A 15,540-nucleotide genomic window follows, 5' to 3' on the forward strand; every position below is an offset into this window, starting at 1 on the left:
TTCAGTGCATGAACACACATTTATATTTTATCGAACTTTTTACAAAATAATTTTTCCCAAGACTTATTATGAGGAGCCTACTGATTTTTTAAAGATATTTTCAAAAGCTTCACGTACCCCCTGCAGTACCTCCACGTACCCCCATTTGAGAACCACTGGTGTAGATTATAGAAACAAAAATTAAGGATTTCTTTTCATCTTTCACTGTTCTACTTTTTTGTGCCATCCCATTCATTACTTTTAGTTTGGAGTAAGTTGCTTTTTCTTTTTAAGAACCTGAAAAAGTGTGATTAAAAAAGAAAACTTTGACTTTCAGAAATATGCTCTACACAAATTGTTTATCCAGCTAAGAGCTACATAAGTTACATACATAATGCTTAAACAGATCTGTACTTATGGTAATACTGACATTAACAAATAAAAAAATACATTTCAGTCATAGCCTTTGAAGCATTTGCAGTGTATTTTGTTAAAATTGTGAGAGGAATTCCCCCATCGGCCCAAACCTCTGCTACATTGTTAAATACACAGGGTTCCAACTCTGGAAAAAAAATGGAATTTGAGTTATGCGTTATTTAGATCTGAATGGGAAAAGAAAATGGAGTATGAAAGATTTTTTTGTATGTCCTTTCTACTCATTATCCCACTGACTCAAAATTTTGCCTATTCATCCACCATCACTGTCCATCCATCTACCATTTGCCCAGTCTTAATCCATCAGTCTATCAAGGTTGCAAATTTAAAGCCTGACAACTCCAGAAGTATTTGTAGAATGACATAAAACTTTTGTAAAATTTTAATATTTTGAATGGATAAAGATTTTTAGAAATTTGAGTCTGAAAAAATATGGGACATTGACATGTAAACTTGTTTAGGCATCCTGAATAGATCTTAAATAAAATACAGACTAGTAGAAACTTGCAGCTTTCAGGGCTCAGTAAGCTTTTGCAAACCTTCTTGGCTTTGTTAAAGCTGACATAATCTTTGACTTGGTATGCTCAATCTGATTAACCTTCATGTCCAAGCTTCACAGCTGTCAAGAGCTTGAACTCCGGCTTTTGACTAAAGACAACACAAGACTACATACTTTCTCTTCTTATTAGCTTTCCACTACCACTCAGAGGTGACTGCTATGTTTCATCTCAAAGAGCGCTTAACTGGGCCACTATAAAATCATCAATCTACTAAATTTTGAATAATCAGGTTAACTGTCAGAGAACATTACAAATTCTCTGTAATGTTTTTCTGTTACCTAATTTGCCTTATTGATCTCAGTAAATAAATACTTGCACTATACTTTATCTAACTTTTAGCTGTAATAATTTACTTTCTCATAAAAATACCACACATTACACAAGATCTGATGTTTTCTTATCTGTCTCATGAGAGTGTTTTTCTGACCCAAAAGCCCAGCAGCACTCAGAAAAAGTCTAAAATTACAACCTAATTTAATCATTGACCATGTGAAAGCTGGAGCAGTTAATCCCATTTGTGTCTGCACACATGTAGCAACATGTGTGCAGAATGAGGGACAGTTCAACCGCTCTAGTCAGATAAGTTGAAGCTGGTAAAGACGGCTAAGATTTAGTCAAACTCCTAAATGCTTGAATTGTTTTTATATTTTGACTGACTTTTTGCTAATAGTTTGTGGAGCTTACTACATATGTTTCTATCATTCTGGATCTGTTTCCATATCATTAGCTTTCTGGTTTGTCCATTTCAAGCTGCCTCATTTAAAGTAAACAATCTTGATAATTGATCATCTTTTATTGAGATAAAATAATGTAAACATGTTTTTCGGTAATATGTTTTAAAGATTGCTATGTTAAAACAGATTGTTTTGAAGTTGTAAATCTGTTAAAGTAAAATATTCTAATTGTGCCCTTAAGATCCGTATTGTGTATTACAAGCTTGTAGTTTGTGGTGAAATGACTGAAACTTTCTAATCTTCAGTCTAACTTGGTGGGTAATAGTCCAAAGCAACTCTAAGTCAATTTGCCTCTTTGCTAATTGGTATCCACATTTTATACCCATATTTTGGCATTTCATTCCTACTTTCATTTAGGGATAATTAATAATAATAATAATAATAATAATAAAGTTAAATTCCCAGATATCATTTATTTAGGGAAATGTTATTTTCTAAAATGACATCCTATTTCTATTGATTGTAGTTCTCATCAGTATTCTGATCATCTGACTTCAGTGACGTATCACCATTGGTAACTTATGATCAAACTGATATAATTCTGGTTAACCTCAAGCTTTTGGGTAAGATTTATTGGTGTCACATTGTTGTAGTTCTTTACAGTAGACTAGCAGCAGATTATAGAAAATAATTGAAAATCAAAGCAGACATGAAATGTTCCCAGTTTGTTTACATATTGACCCAATGTTTACATAGAACACCCATTGACAGCTTCTTTACATACCTTTACATAGCTAAATTTTACAAAACAACCAATTTAGCTATGTCCTTGCATGTTGGTAGATTATTGCAGATTTTGATGTAATAAGATGAAGCTTTCCCAGGCTGCTCTAGGACTGAATGGAATAAAGCAAATATTTCTTTCCATTTTCCTTTTTTTTTTTTTGAGGCAAAAGCACAACTGCTGCTGTTTGAGTTATGATAAGAAATGTCAACTTGAAGGCGGAAGAGTTGCTTTCTGTCATTTTGTCCTCAACTTTACATGAACTTTATAGCTTAGCCTACTTCGAGTCAGAGCATATGTGTTGTACTTGCATATAAAAAGTATTTTTAAAGTGGTTAATTTGCTTTTTGTAGTTTCAGCTGTTGGATATTTTACTTTGTAGATCCACATTACAGACGGCCTTCACATTACATTACAATAATGGTAGAGGAGCTGTTTATAATTACTGATTACAAGAGTATTTGAGATGTCAAACCAACTTATAAATAATGTCCAAGGCAACAGGACGGAAAAAGATTTTGCCTGTAGGGACAACGGTAATGAGGTAGGTCCTGCTGTGGAAAACAGACTAATGAGTGAGGCCTGTTCAGATTCAGTCATACCGTTGCACAATATAATTGTCTGGTCAAAATTTCCCTTTGGATCAATACAAGACCGAAAAACATGCTGAAGGTTGGACTTTCTAGTTAAGCTACATTTAATTTATTGCCCCATAGACCACTACTATTTAAAATGATTGCATAACTCACATTAGCATTAAAATCTCTGTGCTTGGATTGAGGTCTGGATGCTATACATTTCATTATAACAACATTATAACAGTGCTTGTAGTCATGTTGCAAGCTATTGTTGATTTATTTAGATGGAGACAGAAAAGTACATAGAGTCCCACAGTGCTGTAAAAAAGTATTTGCCCTCTCAGAGGCAAACACTGTTTTCTTTTTTCTCTTTTCAGATAGTGTTTGTTTAAGATCAAACAAATATTTAATATCAGAAAAAAGCTAAGCATATACTTTTTTGTTATTTAATTTATTAATGGACAATAGAACAACTAAAACAAACATGGCCACTTGTGGTAAGAGCACTAATGATCACCTAAAGATATTACTTGGTTGACCTGCATTATCTCAGTCGGATCAGTTCAGACTTTGACTTCTTAAAAACATTTTTTGGTGGACCTTTTGCTGTGCTTTGGATTATTGTCCTGCTGCATTAAGTACCCATTGACCATACAGTGCTTTTTAACACTTTATTCACTATTGACTGTGATTTTCATTTCTCTTTGAATTTCTTTAATTTCAAGAATTATGTGTTTGCTTTTCCAGTCTTGTTAGCCTACTTCATGTTGTCAGACAAGTTTTATTTAAGTGATTTCTTGATACCACATGACTGACAGTTATCAATCATAGGTGTAAATGTTTTTAAGTGTAAAGTGGGGATTGCTTTTTCACATATGAGCATATAGGTTAGGATAGGAATCTACTATCAAAACCTGCTTAATTAAAAACATTTGTGGCAAATACAGACAGAAGGAATCTGTAGGGGAACAAGCACTGAACATTGTATGTTTTATGGTGCATAAACCCTGCTTTATGCACCACTTACATGTCATATGTAGGAAATTACAACAAATGTCATTGAAAGGCAGCAATTTATCTCAGCCCAGACATATGAGCAGACAGAGACCACAGACCTTGATGTATTAAAGTCAAAACATGTTTTTGTGTAACTGTATCTTTAGTGGTTAGATAATGCCTTTGAGATCCACAGTGCATCATACGGTCACAGGCAGTCGCCAACCTTCCTGCCTCCGTTAAGAACTCAAGAGGGCCTGATTTGCCTTCAGGGCATCCTGTCTTTAAACCATGCACACAAACACACTCACAAATCCTAGACACACATTTTTACTTGGACTCACAGCAAGAAGACATGCAAGGCTGCACGTCAAGATAACCTTGGAATTATAATGTCCTACTCTGGATTTGCATATTTATATTGAAACTCACACAGACAGCCGGAGGGCCAGATGGTGTTATTGGTGCTTTGCTCTTTTGTTGTGATAAAAGTCTTTAGTCGTTTCTTTCAAAACATTTTCAGAAATTTCGGTGTATGAAAGAGGAAGGTAAAAATGTATTAAATGAGTCCAACCTTTGAGTATATTGTAGTAGTAGCCTACAGACAACAGATTAGTCTGAAGAAGATAACCTTTGGCCCTCCTTGAACAAGAGCCAGGAAGTGCTTCAGTAAGAAGAGGTGCTCTTCATGCTGAGGTGATACCCAAAATAGTGGGACATTTTACATAGCATCATTTGACATGCCACCAAAAAAATATTCACTAACTTCCTTCTTATGTGCAAAATCATATTGTTTTCCATATTCAGTGCATGTTATTGCATGATAAGTAGTGATGCGTTATTTGTTTTCCTGGTCCCATGCCTTATGTAATAACTACTGTATTTTTGTGTATTTGTATTCTGTTTGCTTGTGAAGGCCGTGGCGATTTCCAGCCCCAGCTGAACAGTGCCATGCAGGATGTGAGTGATAAATACATCCTTCTGGAAGAAACAGAGAAGCAAGCTTTGAGGAAGGCTCTCATTGAGGAGAGACAAAGATTTTGCTGTTTTGTAGCCTTGCTGCAGCCTGTAGTGGTGAGTAAAAAAGAGGGAAACTCTTGTTTTGCTTATCATAACTGCTTAATGTAACTGTCTATGACCGGATAAAATACGATCTGTTTATGGGTTTCTGCTGTACATGTGCTTGATGCTTTTAGGATGAGGAGATCTCCATGTTGGCAGAGGTTACCCATCTCCAGACCATCTCTGAGGACCTCAAGGCCCTGACCTCTGACCCACATAAACTTCCTCCTGCTAGTGAACAGGTATGAGGGGGGAAGCCTAAAATCTTGAAATCTTATCATCTTTACTCTTTGTTTTGCACTTGTTTACAGTCGGGTTAAATAAGTTTGTAAAATTTGCTATTTCTGTTAATATGAATAATTAATTATTACTTTTAGGTGATCTCAGACCTGAAGGGCTCAGACTATGGCTGGTCTTATCAAACACCACCTTCTTCCCCGAGTACTACTATGTCCAGGAAATCTAGCATGTGCAGGTATGTTTATGCAGTTTTGACCTTCATGTTTTAAAAGTAGAGTACTCTTTAACCTCCTGCATCCAAGAAACACTGTGTGAAATGAGTACAGAAATATGAAATGGTCAAAAATACTTTAGTTTCTGTAAGAGGAAGCTCAGTACATCTGTCAAGTGTACATTTACCTCATGCATTGCATTTCTCTAAAAGCCTGAAAATCTTTTTATCCAAATCAGAAATGATGAAGGCATTAAAACTGACAGTTTTCCAAACCATGGCTGACACCTAGTGGCCAGGATGAGCTGGGAAAAAGTCTGATTATTTTGTTGCACTCTTATTGATCACTCAATGAGAATAACACCAATACTATGCAGAATGACTTGGGGGCGGGGGAGTTAACTGTTCAGACTATGTCTTTTGTTCGCTGTCCTTTGCTTTCTCTAATGGTTTTTGTACAACTGCTCTGGTTTACAGTCAGAAATCTACTGTCTGAGTTCCTGTTGTCACTTTTTATCTACCCTGTTATTCTTGGACAATCAATTCTTAGGTTATGAGTGAATTTTAATTCTAGATAGATTTTCCATTTATATTTATTTGACTATAAAATCAAAAAGAATACCACATGTATCAAAGGGATATATGTGATACTATTCCTATTTTTCAAAAAAACAGGAGCAACATTATGACTTTTGTAAGTGAGTTCAAGTAATAAAGCAACGATTTATTTATTTATTTTATTTTTAGATATTTTTTTGAATTTCTTTCAGTTTTTTTTTAAAGAATCCTTGTAGGTAGTCAATGTCTTGCGTATTTTGTAGATTTTATACTTGTTTCAACGACTGGAGGAAGCTTTTTCACTTTTTATTATCGACAGTGATGTGTAATCTAAATTGAAATGATAAGTAGTCCTTGAATTTGTTCAGCATCTGAGTATTTTGTGTGTTCTGTATTCATTATGATTATTTTTATTTTTTACATTGGTTTGTTTAGATTGGCTTCGGTCACTGCTTGCTGCATCATTTTGTGTCGTGTTAATCGTTTCCCACCCTGTCTCCTCCACATTCCCCGTTATCCTCTGCCTTTCATCTCTTCCCTGTTTCCCCTCTTATCCACCCTCCACTCAACCCTTCCTCCTAAACCCATGGCTTCTGGTGAACTTGACTGTCTTTAACTCTCCTTGCCGCTGCTAAACTTCTCCCACTGGTCCTCCCTTTGTACCATCCTCCTTCCCCTTTCACAGTAGTCTGAACAGCGTTAACAGTAGTGACTCCAGGGGTTCCAGTGGCTCTCACTCTCACTCTCCTTCCTCCTCTTCTTCCTCCTCCTCCTCGCATCACCTCTTTCACCATCATCACCCCTGCCATCGATACCGCAGCTCCACGTTACCCCTGCAGGCCCCGGTTCGCCTCTCTAGCATCTCTTCCCACGACTCTGGCTTCATCTCTTCATCGCAGGACCAAAATGCATCGTCCAAATCCTCTTCACCGATGCCAGCTGAAACAAAGGTAAGATGGGGACAAAAAAAGAAATACCCATATTTGTTCAGATATTCAATCCAGCTCCCTACTGAGAGTCAGTCTCCTTTAGACAGACAGTTGTCTGGCCGTGGTAAGTATGTGAAGTCATTTTAGTTCTATTATTGTATCATAAATGTGCAGAAAATTAGTTTGCTTCTTTTCTAGCCCAGTGTAAAACGGGTCAGAACCATCTTGCTATGAAAAAAAATCCACCATGAAAAAACAGACTGTGGTTTGGCTAAACTTAAAACCCTCAGAATACGCTCAGTTTTATTTTTTATTAAATGAATCATAGTTAAATTATATGCTGCTGCTGTGTTGCCTGTATGTTTTACATACATTAGGAGTATGTCTATATCGCCTCAGTCTGACTCTCTGACAAATGTTGTGAGATAATAACGTGTGAGTCAGTCCACGGGATTGTCTGTGCAGGCTTTGAGGCTTGGGATCGACCGTGAGAGCAGTTGCACTAGTCGATGTTGTGCTGCTCGCCAGCAACCAGAACTCCTCAGTCCAGAACACATCGGTTTAGTTGGACTCCAAGTTTTTATGATCCGCTGAAGGTGGTTTGGCAACTCAATGCCTGACCCACATACAGTTGGGAATCGGGCCTTGTGTTTGCTCACTGTGGGTTACAGTATCGGACACTTGAAAGGGGCTTTAACTTTTTGAAGGGTTTTAACTGGGCTTCTTTTTAATGAGGCTGACACTTAACATTGTGCTCTTAATGGCCTTGCATCTAATGCTGATATAACTCTTCTCCTAGTGCACTGTTCCCTGGTGCTTTTCCTTACTAACTTGTGGAGAAGTCGCTACAGCTGCCAAACAGTTTGCCTGTGCTTCTAGCTGTCAGTATGTCTTTGCTTTAATTCTTTCTCCTCCATCCATGCCTCTTTCTCTCTCCCACCTCATCATTCCACTTCCTGCCGGCTGCTCCCTGTCTTCTCTGTCACAGCCTTGTCCCAGTTCCAGCTCCTCTGAGATGTCAGAGACTGGGCAGCTTCACGGTGACTGCAGCACTGCCTGCTCTCTTACCGCTACTACACTTCAGCATGCTACTGACAAGGTGAAAAGGTCTTTCTGTATAATGAACCTCAGACCTTCATATGCCAGATATCCGCTTCCGTTCAGTGTAGGAAGGTTGAGGCTTGCAAAAGGATTAATATCACCTGGTTAAAACCACAAACTTCTGCATATTTGGTTGAAAATGTATGCTTTAGATCAATGTAAAGTGGGTGATATTTCAGTTAAAAATAACATGATTATAATTTTTTTACAAATAATCTGTAAAGTTTGGTGGGTATTTTTCTTCAGCATCTTTTTGTAGAATCACAGCTGCAACTTTTTTTGTGTATGTCTCTACCAGCTTTGCTTGTAAAGACGATTCAATAAAACTTTGCTGATATATTTACTCAGCCCGGTCAGATACTAGATTAAATAGAGAGCATTTGTGGGGTCTTGACTCGGGTTGTCAACTAGATCTGTATTTTACACATGAACAGGAATATGTTTGAGCGCAACCTTCCATTTTCCATTCCCCTTCATTCGTGGCAGAAAAATGCAAATGGCCCTTAGTATGGCTTTTTTATGCAACAGGTTTTCTTCTTGGTACTCTTTCTACCACATTAGTGGAGTCCCCAAATAATGGTTGGGCTGTCAAGAGAGTTTCTCAGTTTTTCAGACTTCATCCATCCATCCATTTTCTTTATAAGCTTATCCCATTGGGGTCAGTAGGGCTGCTGGTGCCTATCTCCAGCGGTTGCCTATCTCGCAACCTCCAGCGGTTGTCCTGCGATGGACAGGTCGCTAGTCCATCGCAGAGTTTTTCAGATTATTAGTCAATTTAAAAAATAAAACTCATGTTATTTCCCTTCCCTTTGACAACTGTGTGTTACTATATGTTGGCATACAAATTATTAATTCAAATTATCACAATAAAATGGATTGAAGTTTACAGTTTTAATGTGGGTAATTGTGAGGAAAGGGTATGAATACTTTGGAACAATCCAACCAAACAGCACTACCATCTGCCCATCATTTTTTCCACTTTTTATTCAGTTCAGCATTCAGACTCTCATCTATACTGATGTTGGCTAATCAACATGGATTTTGATCTTATTTTGCTTTCATTTAGTTATCCTCAGTTATTTCTGTTTTTTCATTATTATTATTTGATCCCCATTTCATTTATTGATCCCATTGCTTCTTTTCCTTTTGTTTGCTTCTGTTACCATTGGTCTGTCCTTCCATCAACACCAGTTGTCCAATGGCTTCGACCACTACAGCCCAGCCAGTCCCTCCTACCTGCATAGCAATGGGGGGAGCTTGGGCTCAGCTCCAGGCACTTCCTTCCCATTCTTTCCACCATCCTCCCCCTCTCCCTCCACCTCATCCCCCACTCGTTCCTGGTCACGCCCCGCCTCAGCCTTGCTGCCGGACTATCCCAACTACTGCACGTTGGGGTCCCCGATGGTACCTTCATCAAAAGTCCCCAGCTGGAAGGTTGGTCATCACCTCAAACTTGATGAGCAACACATTTCCATTCTCCTTGTGTGCAGTTTGTTCACTGCACAAGTTTGCTCGACAATTTTAGACTTCATTCCTTATTTTTACTTTCAAGCTTAAATCAAAAGAGAACCATTTTAAGACTTTAAAACATCAAATCATTATTAAACAATTGTGTTCACAGGACTGGGCAAAGCCAGGACCTTATGACCAGCCTATGGTCAACACACTGAGAAGGAGGAAAGACAAGGAAGCTTTGGCTGGGGTGGAGAATAATGGGAGCATAAATGGTGGCAACAGCCCCCCTTCAAGCCAAACATCGATCTCAGCGCCCCCTCCTGCTCAGATACAAACACCAAGCCAGCAGGAAGAGAAGAACAGGATCATGAAGGTCAGTTTCTGTCTCCTCTGATTTTGCTGTGAAAGAATGTTTGTCCCTATAAAAATCTCTTAACTTTGTTAGCACATTTTTATATCAAATAGATATAAAGTGAGTAAAAACTAAATGTTATTTTTAAATGTTGTTTTTAAATAATGATTCTATTTTTAACAGGAAAAAAATATCCACACCAGCCAGTCTCTCCTGGCTGCAAGAGAGCTGGGATACTCTTCTATGCTAACTGGCTTTACATTGAAGAGCAGGGGTCTCAAACTCCAGTTCTCGAGGGCCGGTGTCCTGCAGTTTTTAGATGTGCCATAGGTACAAAACACTGGAATGAAATGGCTTAATTACCTCCTCCTCGTGTAGATCAGTTCTCCAGAGCCTTGCTAACGACCTAATTATTCTATTCAGGTGTGGTGCAGCAGAGGCACATCTAAAAGTTGCAGGACAGCGGCCCTCGAGGACTGGAGTTTGAGACCCCTGTTGAAGAGTATCTCAGTTAGCCCAATAACAGATTGATCCATTCTCGACAACTAGTGTCAAGGTTTTGTGTTAACTAGCAATCAATTCAAACTTTGGAACCAGTTTTAGACTGATTGATGTTAATTAATTTGTTTCTCATCTGTTTTTCGATTTCATTTGATTATGGTCATTAGGCCTACTTCATGTTGTGAGGAAGGTTATCTTTATGTTATTTCTTAATTCTCCAGATCTGGCAGTAATCTTGCCTCGGTGACATTGAATACAACTGTCAATGTCAATAATCTGTTAACTGTTTTTTGTTGGATATCATTTTGTAATGTAAGTTTTTTTTAATGATCAGAAAGACTTAGGTGGAAAAATGAGGGGAAAAAGCTGCAGAAATTTGTAAGGCGTCCCTTTTTATTAGCATTTTTTATTAGATCCAGAAGAGCTTTTTTTGCATGCTTCCATTGAGCACATTTAGTTATGTCCTAAAACTGCAGACATATTTTTACAAAATTACTCAACGATTACCTTTAATGGTGATACTTATTTCCATGTATTGATTAATGCCATCTATTAACTGTGAGCGTACAGCAAAATCAGGCTACAATGACCAATGTTGTTGCAGTAATGGCACGTAAACAATGTGAATAGCCCTCCACCATTAATGTTCCCCGTTAATGACTTTAGTGGGTTGGACATAATTATTTTAATGGCTTTAGTACACTGCACTTGGCTGTATCTATTCAGTCTAACGTCTTGACTTTCCTCTCACATGTTGATTTCATCTGTTTTTGCCAGGCTGATGATCTTGAGGCCCAAAATGAACTGGCCCTGGTCTTATCCAGGGGTCTGGAGCTGGACACCCAGAGGTCAAACAGAGACTCCATCCAGTGCTCCAGCGGCTACAGCACTCAGACCAACACACCCTGCTGCTCTGAAGACACCATACCATCACAAAGTAGTAAAGTTTATCCCCAATATCTATTTGGAGATTTTGTGTCATAATCCACTCTGTAGTAGTGTGACTTAACCTCCTCATATTTACTCATGACAGTTTCAGATTACGACTACTTTTCCATGGCTGGAGACCAGGAGCCTGAGCAGCAGCAACCGCAGCAGCCATCTGACTTCGACAAATCCTCCACGATCCCCAGAAACAGTGACATTGGCCAGTCCTACAGACGCATGTTCCAGACCAAACGGCCCGCCTCCACAGCCGGCATGCCCATCACACAGACCCCATATCCTGGACAGGGAACATACCATGGGGGAGCCTATCCCTCCACACCGGTCCACACAGGAACCTATCCGTCTGCTCCTGCTGGCCAATACACTGCTACTTCTACGGGTACAAATAACTCTGAGGTTATCACAAATGTTCACTAGCATAGCTTTGGCTTTATACCTTTTATACCTTAACTTTTTCACATTATTTTCTTATTGCAACCACAAACTTAGGCATATATTTTGGGATTTAAGGGACAGACAAACATAGCAAAATAACAAATAAAATTGCCAAAACTGTGCAGTGGATTCATATCTTGTGCATTTTAAATAAAAATTAAAATAAAACTCAAACAGTTAGTAATAGAGTCCACCTGAGTGTAACTTATCTTGAGTCATGGAAGCAGGTCAGTGGTGATAGGAAGATGAATAGAGCTAAATAGAGGGTGGTCATTAGGCAGTGAGAGATTTAAAACCTCTAACAGGCAAAAGGTGGCTCAAAAAAAGCTATTTACTCTGTGGGACAAATCGTACTCCACATCTTTCAGATTTTGATTTATTTTTATTTGAAAAACATGTAGACCATCCTTTTTTTTCATGTTTTATTGTAAAATATCAATAAAATACATTTTGTTTTCTATTGTGTATCTGTAACAAAGGTTGCTTCATGTTAAAACCACAATTTTCTAGCAGCATTTTTTATTTGCTTTGTATCTTCATTACCTGCCAAGGATTCATCCCACCTCTGTAATCCTCCCTGCAGGTCATGGTCCAGTTATCGTCACCCCTGGAGTTGCCACAATCCGTCGCACGCCCTCCTCTAAGCCCTGCGCCCGTCGCTCCGGCTCTGTGGGCGGAGGCCCCATTCCCATTCGTACTCCGGTCGTGCCAGTGAAAATCCCTACAGTGCCTGACATGTCAGGAACAGTTAACGGGAGCAGGAGTTCAGAGGAGATTGGAGGAGGAGAGGAAAGCTCATATTCCTCAACGTTTGTAAGACCAGATGAAGCTGGCACGCTTCCTTTGATGTCCTGGAGCGGTCAGGCCTCCACTAACCCTCCGACCGTTCCCCTGCCCAACCAGCTGGTCCAGCCATACCAGGGAAGTGGAGAGGAGGCGGACGAACAAGATGAAGGAAACATGCTTGTGGCTATCCGCAAGGGGGTCAAGCTGAAAAGAACCCTCACCAATGACCGTTCAGCTCCACGGATCGCCTGACGCCATCATCCGACTGCCAGCTTGGTGTCACAAGTATCTTGAGCTTTTATGATGGAAATTTCCATTAAAAAATATTTGGGAATCTGGTCAAAAGCTTTAAAAAAAAAAGACAAAAGCTTTTTGTGTTAATAGGAGACACCTCTGGTACGAATAGTTGTGAAATCGTGTCACCTCAAAGACATTTAACCTCGACTTAGTGTAGATTTTTCTTTTTGGTTGATCCGTCAGATCGGCAGAATCGTTGTATAACCAGGAGTAGATCAGAGAGCCCCCTTGTGGTTGTTTCTGTTTAGTCTGAATAGATTTATTCTTCATTGGCCATCAAACAGAAGCTCTAAACCAAAACACTTATTATTTCTGCTGGGTTGGGTCCATGCTGTGTGTCGTAACAGTGTGAAATATTAGGATGCGCTTCTGTGAATATTTTTCTGAAAAGAGCACAAATGACTTGCCTGACCTTTTCCTGTGGTAAAATAACCACTGTTCATGAAGAAAGATGGACACCAAGCTGTCTTCCACTTACAGCTCAGAGGCGTAAGCACAGCTCACATCAGAGCCCCTCGTGGATCCGAATGGCCGACCCAGGAAGCCATGGCAAAGTAGAGGAACTGACTTTGTGTTACCACATGTCCACGTTGCTGCAGGCTACTTTGCAAAGTGTAAAGAGGTTATATAAATAGAAATTTGATCTTTTGTTTTAAAATCTTTGCTTGTTTTAATGTCTTTATAATTTGTAAATAATTTAGCACATCTCAGTTGAGGATGAGTGTGATGGTTCAGAGTGGCAATTTTAGTTTCAAAACGTCTAAAAAGGTTGTAATTATCATCAGCCTCCGCTGCGTTAATATACATTTTTGGTTAAACTCTCCTGCAGGTTTTTGATTTCTCATATCTTTTGGCTCTGCAGTCTACATACTGAGATTTATAGGACATATATAAACATTAGGTTTATTAATTGACCCTCCACTATCATACTATAGTAACCATGTGCAAGAGTTTGAAAAATAAAAACAAGTGATATGAATTTTTAATGAGACAAACTATTTTTGATGTAAAGATTCTCAGTTAAAAGCTCTAAACATTTTTTCCTATGTTTTAACTTTTTTGTTTCCTTTTACTCTACTAACGAGGAAGTATTTCTGATTAACATTTCCATCTTTTGCAATAGTACAAATATTGTTTCAGTCAAAAGGAGAAAATCAGATCAAAATGTATAATTCATTAAGTATAAGTAGCATTTTAGTAACTTTTTTTTATCAGGACTTTGATAAGATTTTGGGATATGAGATTAATCCTCGTATCGTAGCGTTAGACTATAAGCTAAGGAGGCTAGTTAGTGGCACCACGTCTGTAATTCATTTGCGTTTCAGTTCAAGCACTGTGTACTACAAGATGTATGAAAGTGTAAATATTGTTTAGCTGTGGTCAGTCGAGGAACTCACACATTTTTAATTTATTTTCTTTTTCAGTGTTTTAATTCCATCTTGGTTCTCATCTTATTTCTATTTTTATACGTTCCAAAAAAATATCAGAGTAAGAAGGTTGCTTATCCGTTCCAGTGTGAGAAAGATATAAAACAGACGTGCAGACATTACGGTACATATTAACGAGAGGCAAGCTGTTTAACCGAGTTCATTGGCAACAGTATTATAAGTTTTGTGTACAAAATAACTACATTTTCCTGTGAGTTGGTTAAAATGTCTGTATTGTTTTAGTTTTTGCTTGTACAGTTATTTTAGCATGACTGAAGAGATGGTGGACTAACACAGAAATATTCATAAACTTGACAGCTGTTCCCTGAAGGCAATTTTATTTTATGACCTGATCAATTATTTCTGTCTAAATATCTCAAATATGCTATTAACCTGTAATTCCCATATTCAAATTCTTAGCATAAATATATATTTCCAAATGCCAGTATATCCTATGAGTAAGAAGTTTATAGTTTGTGAAATTTTAAACATTACAGTTTAATCTGTGACAGTTTAGTTTTTTGCTCATTTTCTCAGTGGAGAGTTGACCTCTCACTGCCTGTCCCTGTATAGTTCAAGCTTTGATGCTGTTTATTTTTCAGGATAAAGTGACACCTTTAGAAATATAATAAAAATAATCAACTTACTTTGGCTCTGTTGTTTTGCATGTTAATGTTTTTTTTTGTTTGAGTGGGTATCGTATAGATATAAAAGCGTAATATGTAATGCCAGACAATCTTTGAACCCAGAACCATTTTATATTTTTTAGACTCGAGAGAAGACTCTAGATGTAATTTAAAACTGATATATTGGAAGTTATAATTTGCATTGATGTATTTTCACACAGCTTTTATACATAAAATAAGAGTAACACTGAATGCAGCCCAAAGTGTGGCAGTGGAAAAATAAGCTTTGTCAAGAAAATCCGAGCTCATCCCACTTCCCCATGCTGGAGATTTTAGTTTAACAGTAATAATAAATAAAGTTATCTTTAAAATGAATCACTCAAGTGACATCAAGGCCCAACAGTAGACTTAAGTGTCAATAAAGTTAGTTTAACAGTAATAATAAATAAAGTTATCTTTAAAATGAATCACTCAAGTGATATCTAGGCCCAACAGTAGACTTAAGTGTCAATAAAATAAATCTGGTTGTGTGTGTTGTTTTTGTCTCATGCAAACTTTGCTTTAATTCTACTTTTCTCTATTTAATCATAAGAAATCATAGTCAGA

General features: G+C 37.9%; 1 protein-coding gene across 11 annotated transcripts in view; it reads left to right on the plus strand.

Moving 5' to 3' along the window:
- LOC102228141 (metastasis suppressor protein 1-like) overlaps nt 1-14,959 on the plus strand; it is a 47,516-nt gene extending 32,557 nt beyond the window's left edge. For 7 of the 11 annotated variants that reach the window (XM_023330543.1, XM_023330545.1, XM_023330546.1 and 4 more), the window contains 10 exons: nt 4,923-5,080; nt 5,203-5,310; nt 5,446-5,543; nt 6,763-7,027; nt 7,995-8,105; nt 9,299-9,541; nt 9,729-9,935; nt 11,193-11,355; nt 11,449-11,742; nt 12,382-14,959. In XM_023330543.1, the coding sequence (XP_023186311.1) occupies nt 4,923-5,080; nt 5,203-5,310; nt 5,446-5,543; nt 6,763-7,027; nt 7,995-8,105; nt 9,299-9,541; nt 9,729-9,935; nt 11,193-11,355; nt 11,449-11,742; nt 12,382-12,836 (2,102 nt within the window). In that variant the 3' untranslated portion in view covers nt 12,837-14,959. The remainder of the gene's footprint in view (nt 1-4,922; nt 5,081-5,202; nt 5,311-5,445; nt 5,544-6,762; nt 7,028-7,994; nt 8,106-9,298; nt 9,542-9,728; nt 9,936-11,192; nt 11,356-11,448; nt 11,743-12,381) is intronic. The other 4 variants (XM_023330550.1, XM_023330551.1, XM_023330544.1 and 1 more) reach the window with 3 other exon arrangements.
- Nucleotides 14,960-15,540: the final 581 nt, after the last annotated feature.

This window comes from Xiphophorus maculatus, chromosome 3 (assembly GCF_002775205.1).
Source record: "Xiphophorus maculatus strain JP 163 A chromosome 3, X_maculatus-5.0-male, whole genome shotgun sequence".
NCBI classification, from domain to species: Eukaryota; Metazoa; Chordata; class Actinopteri; order Cyprinodontiformes; family Poeciliidae; genus Xiphophorus; species Xiphophorus maculatus.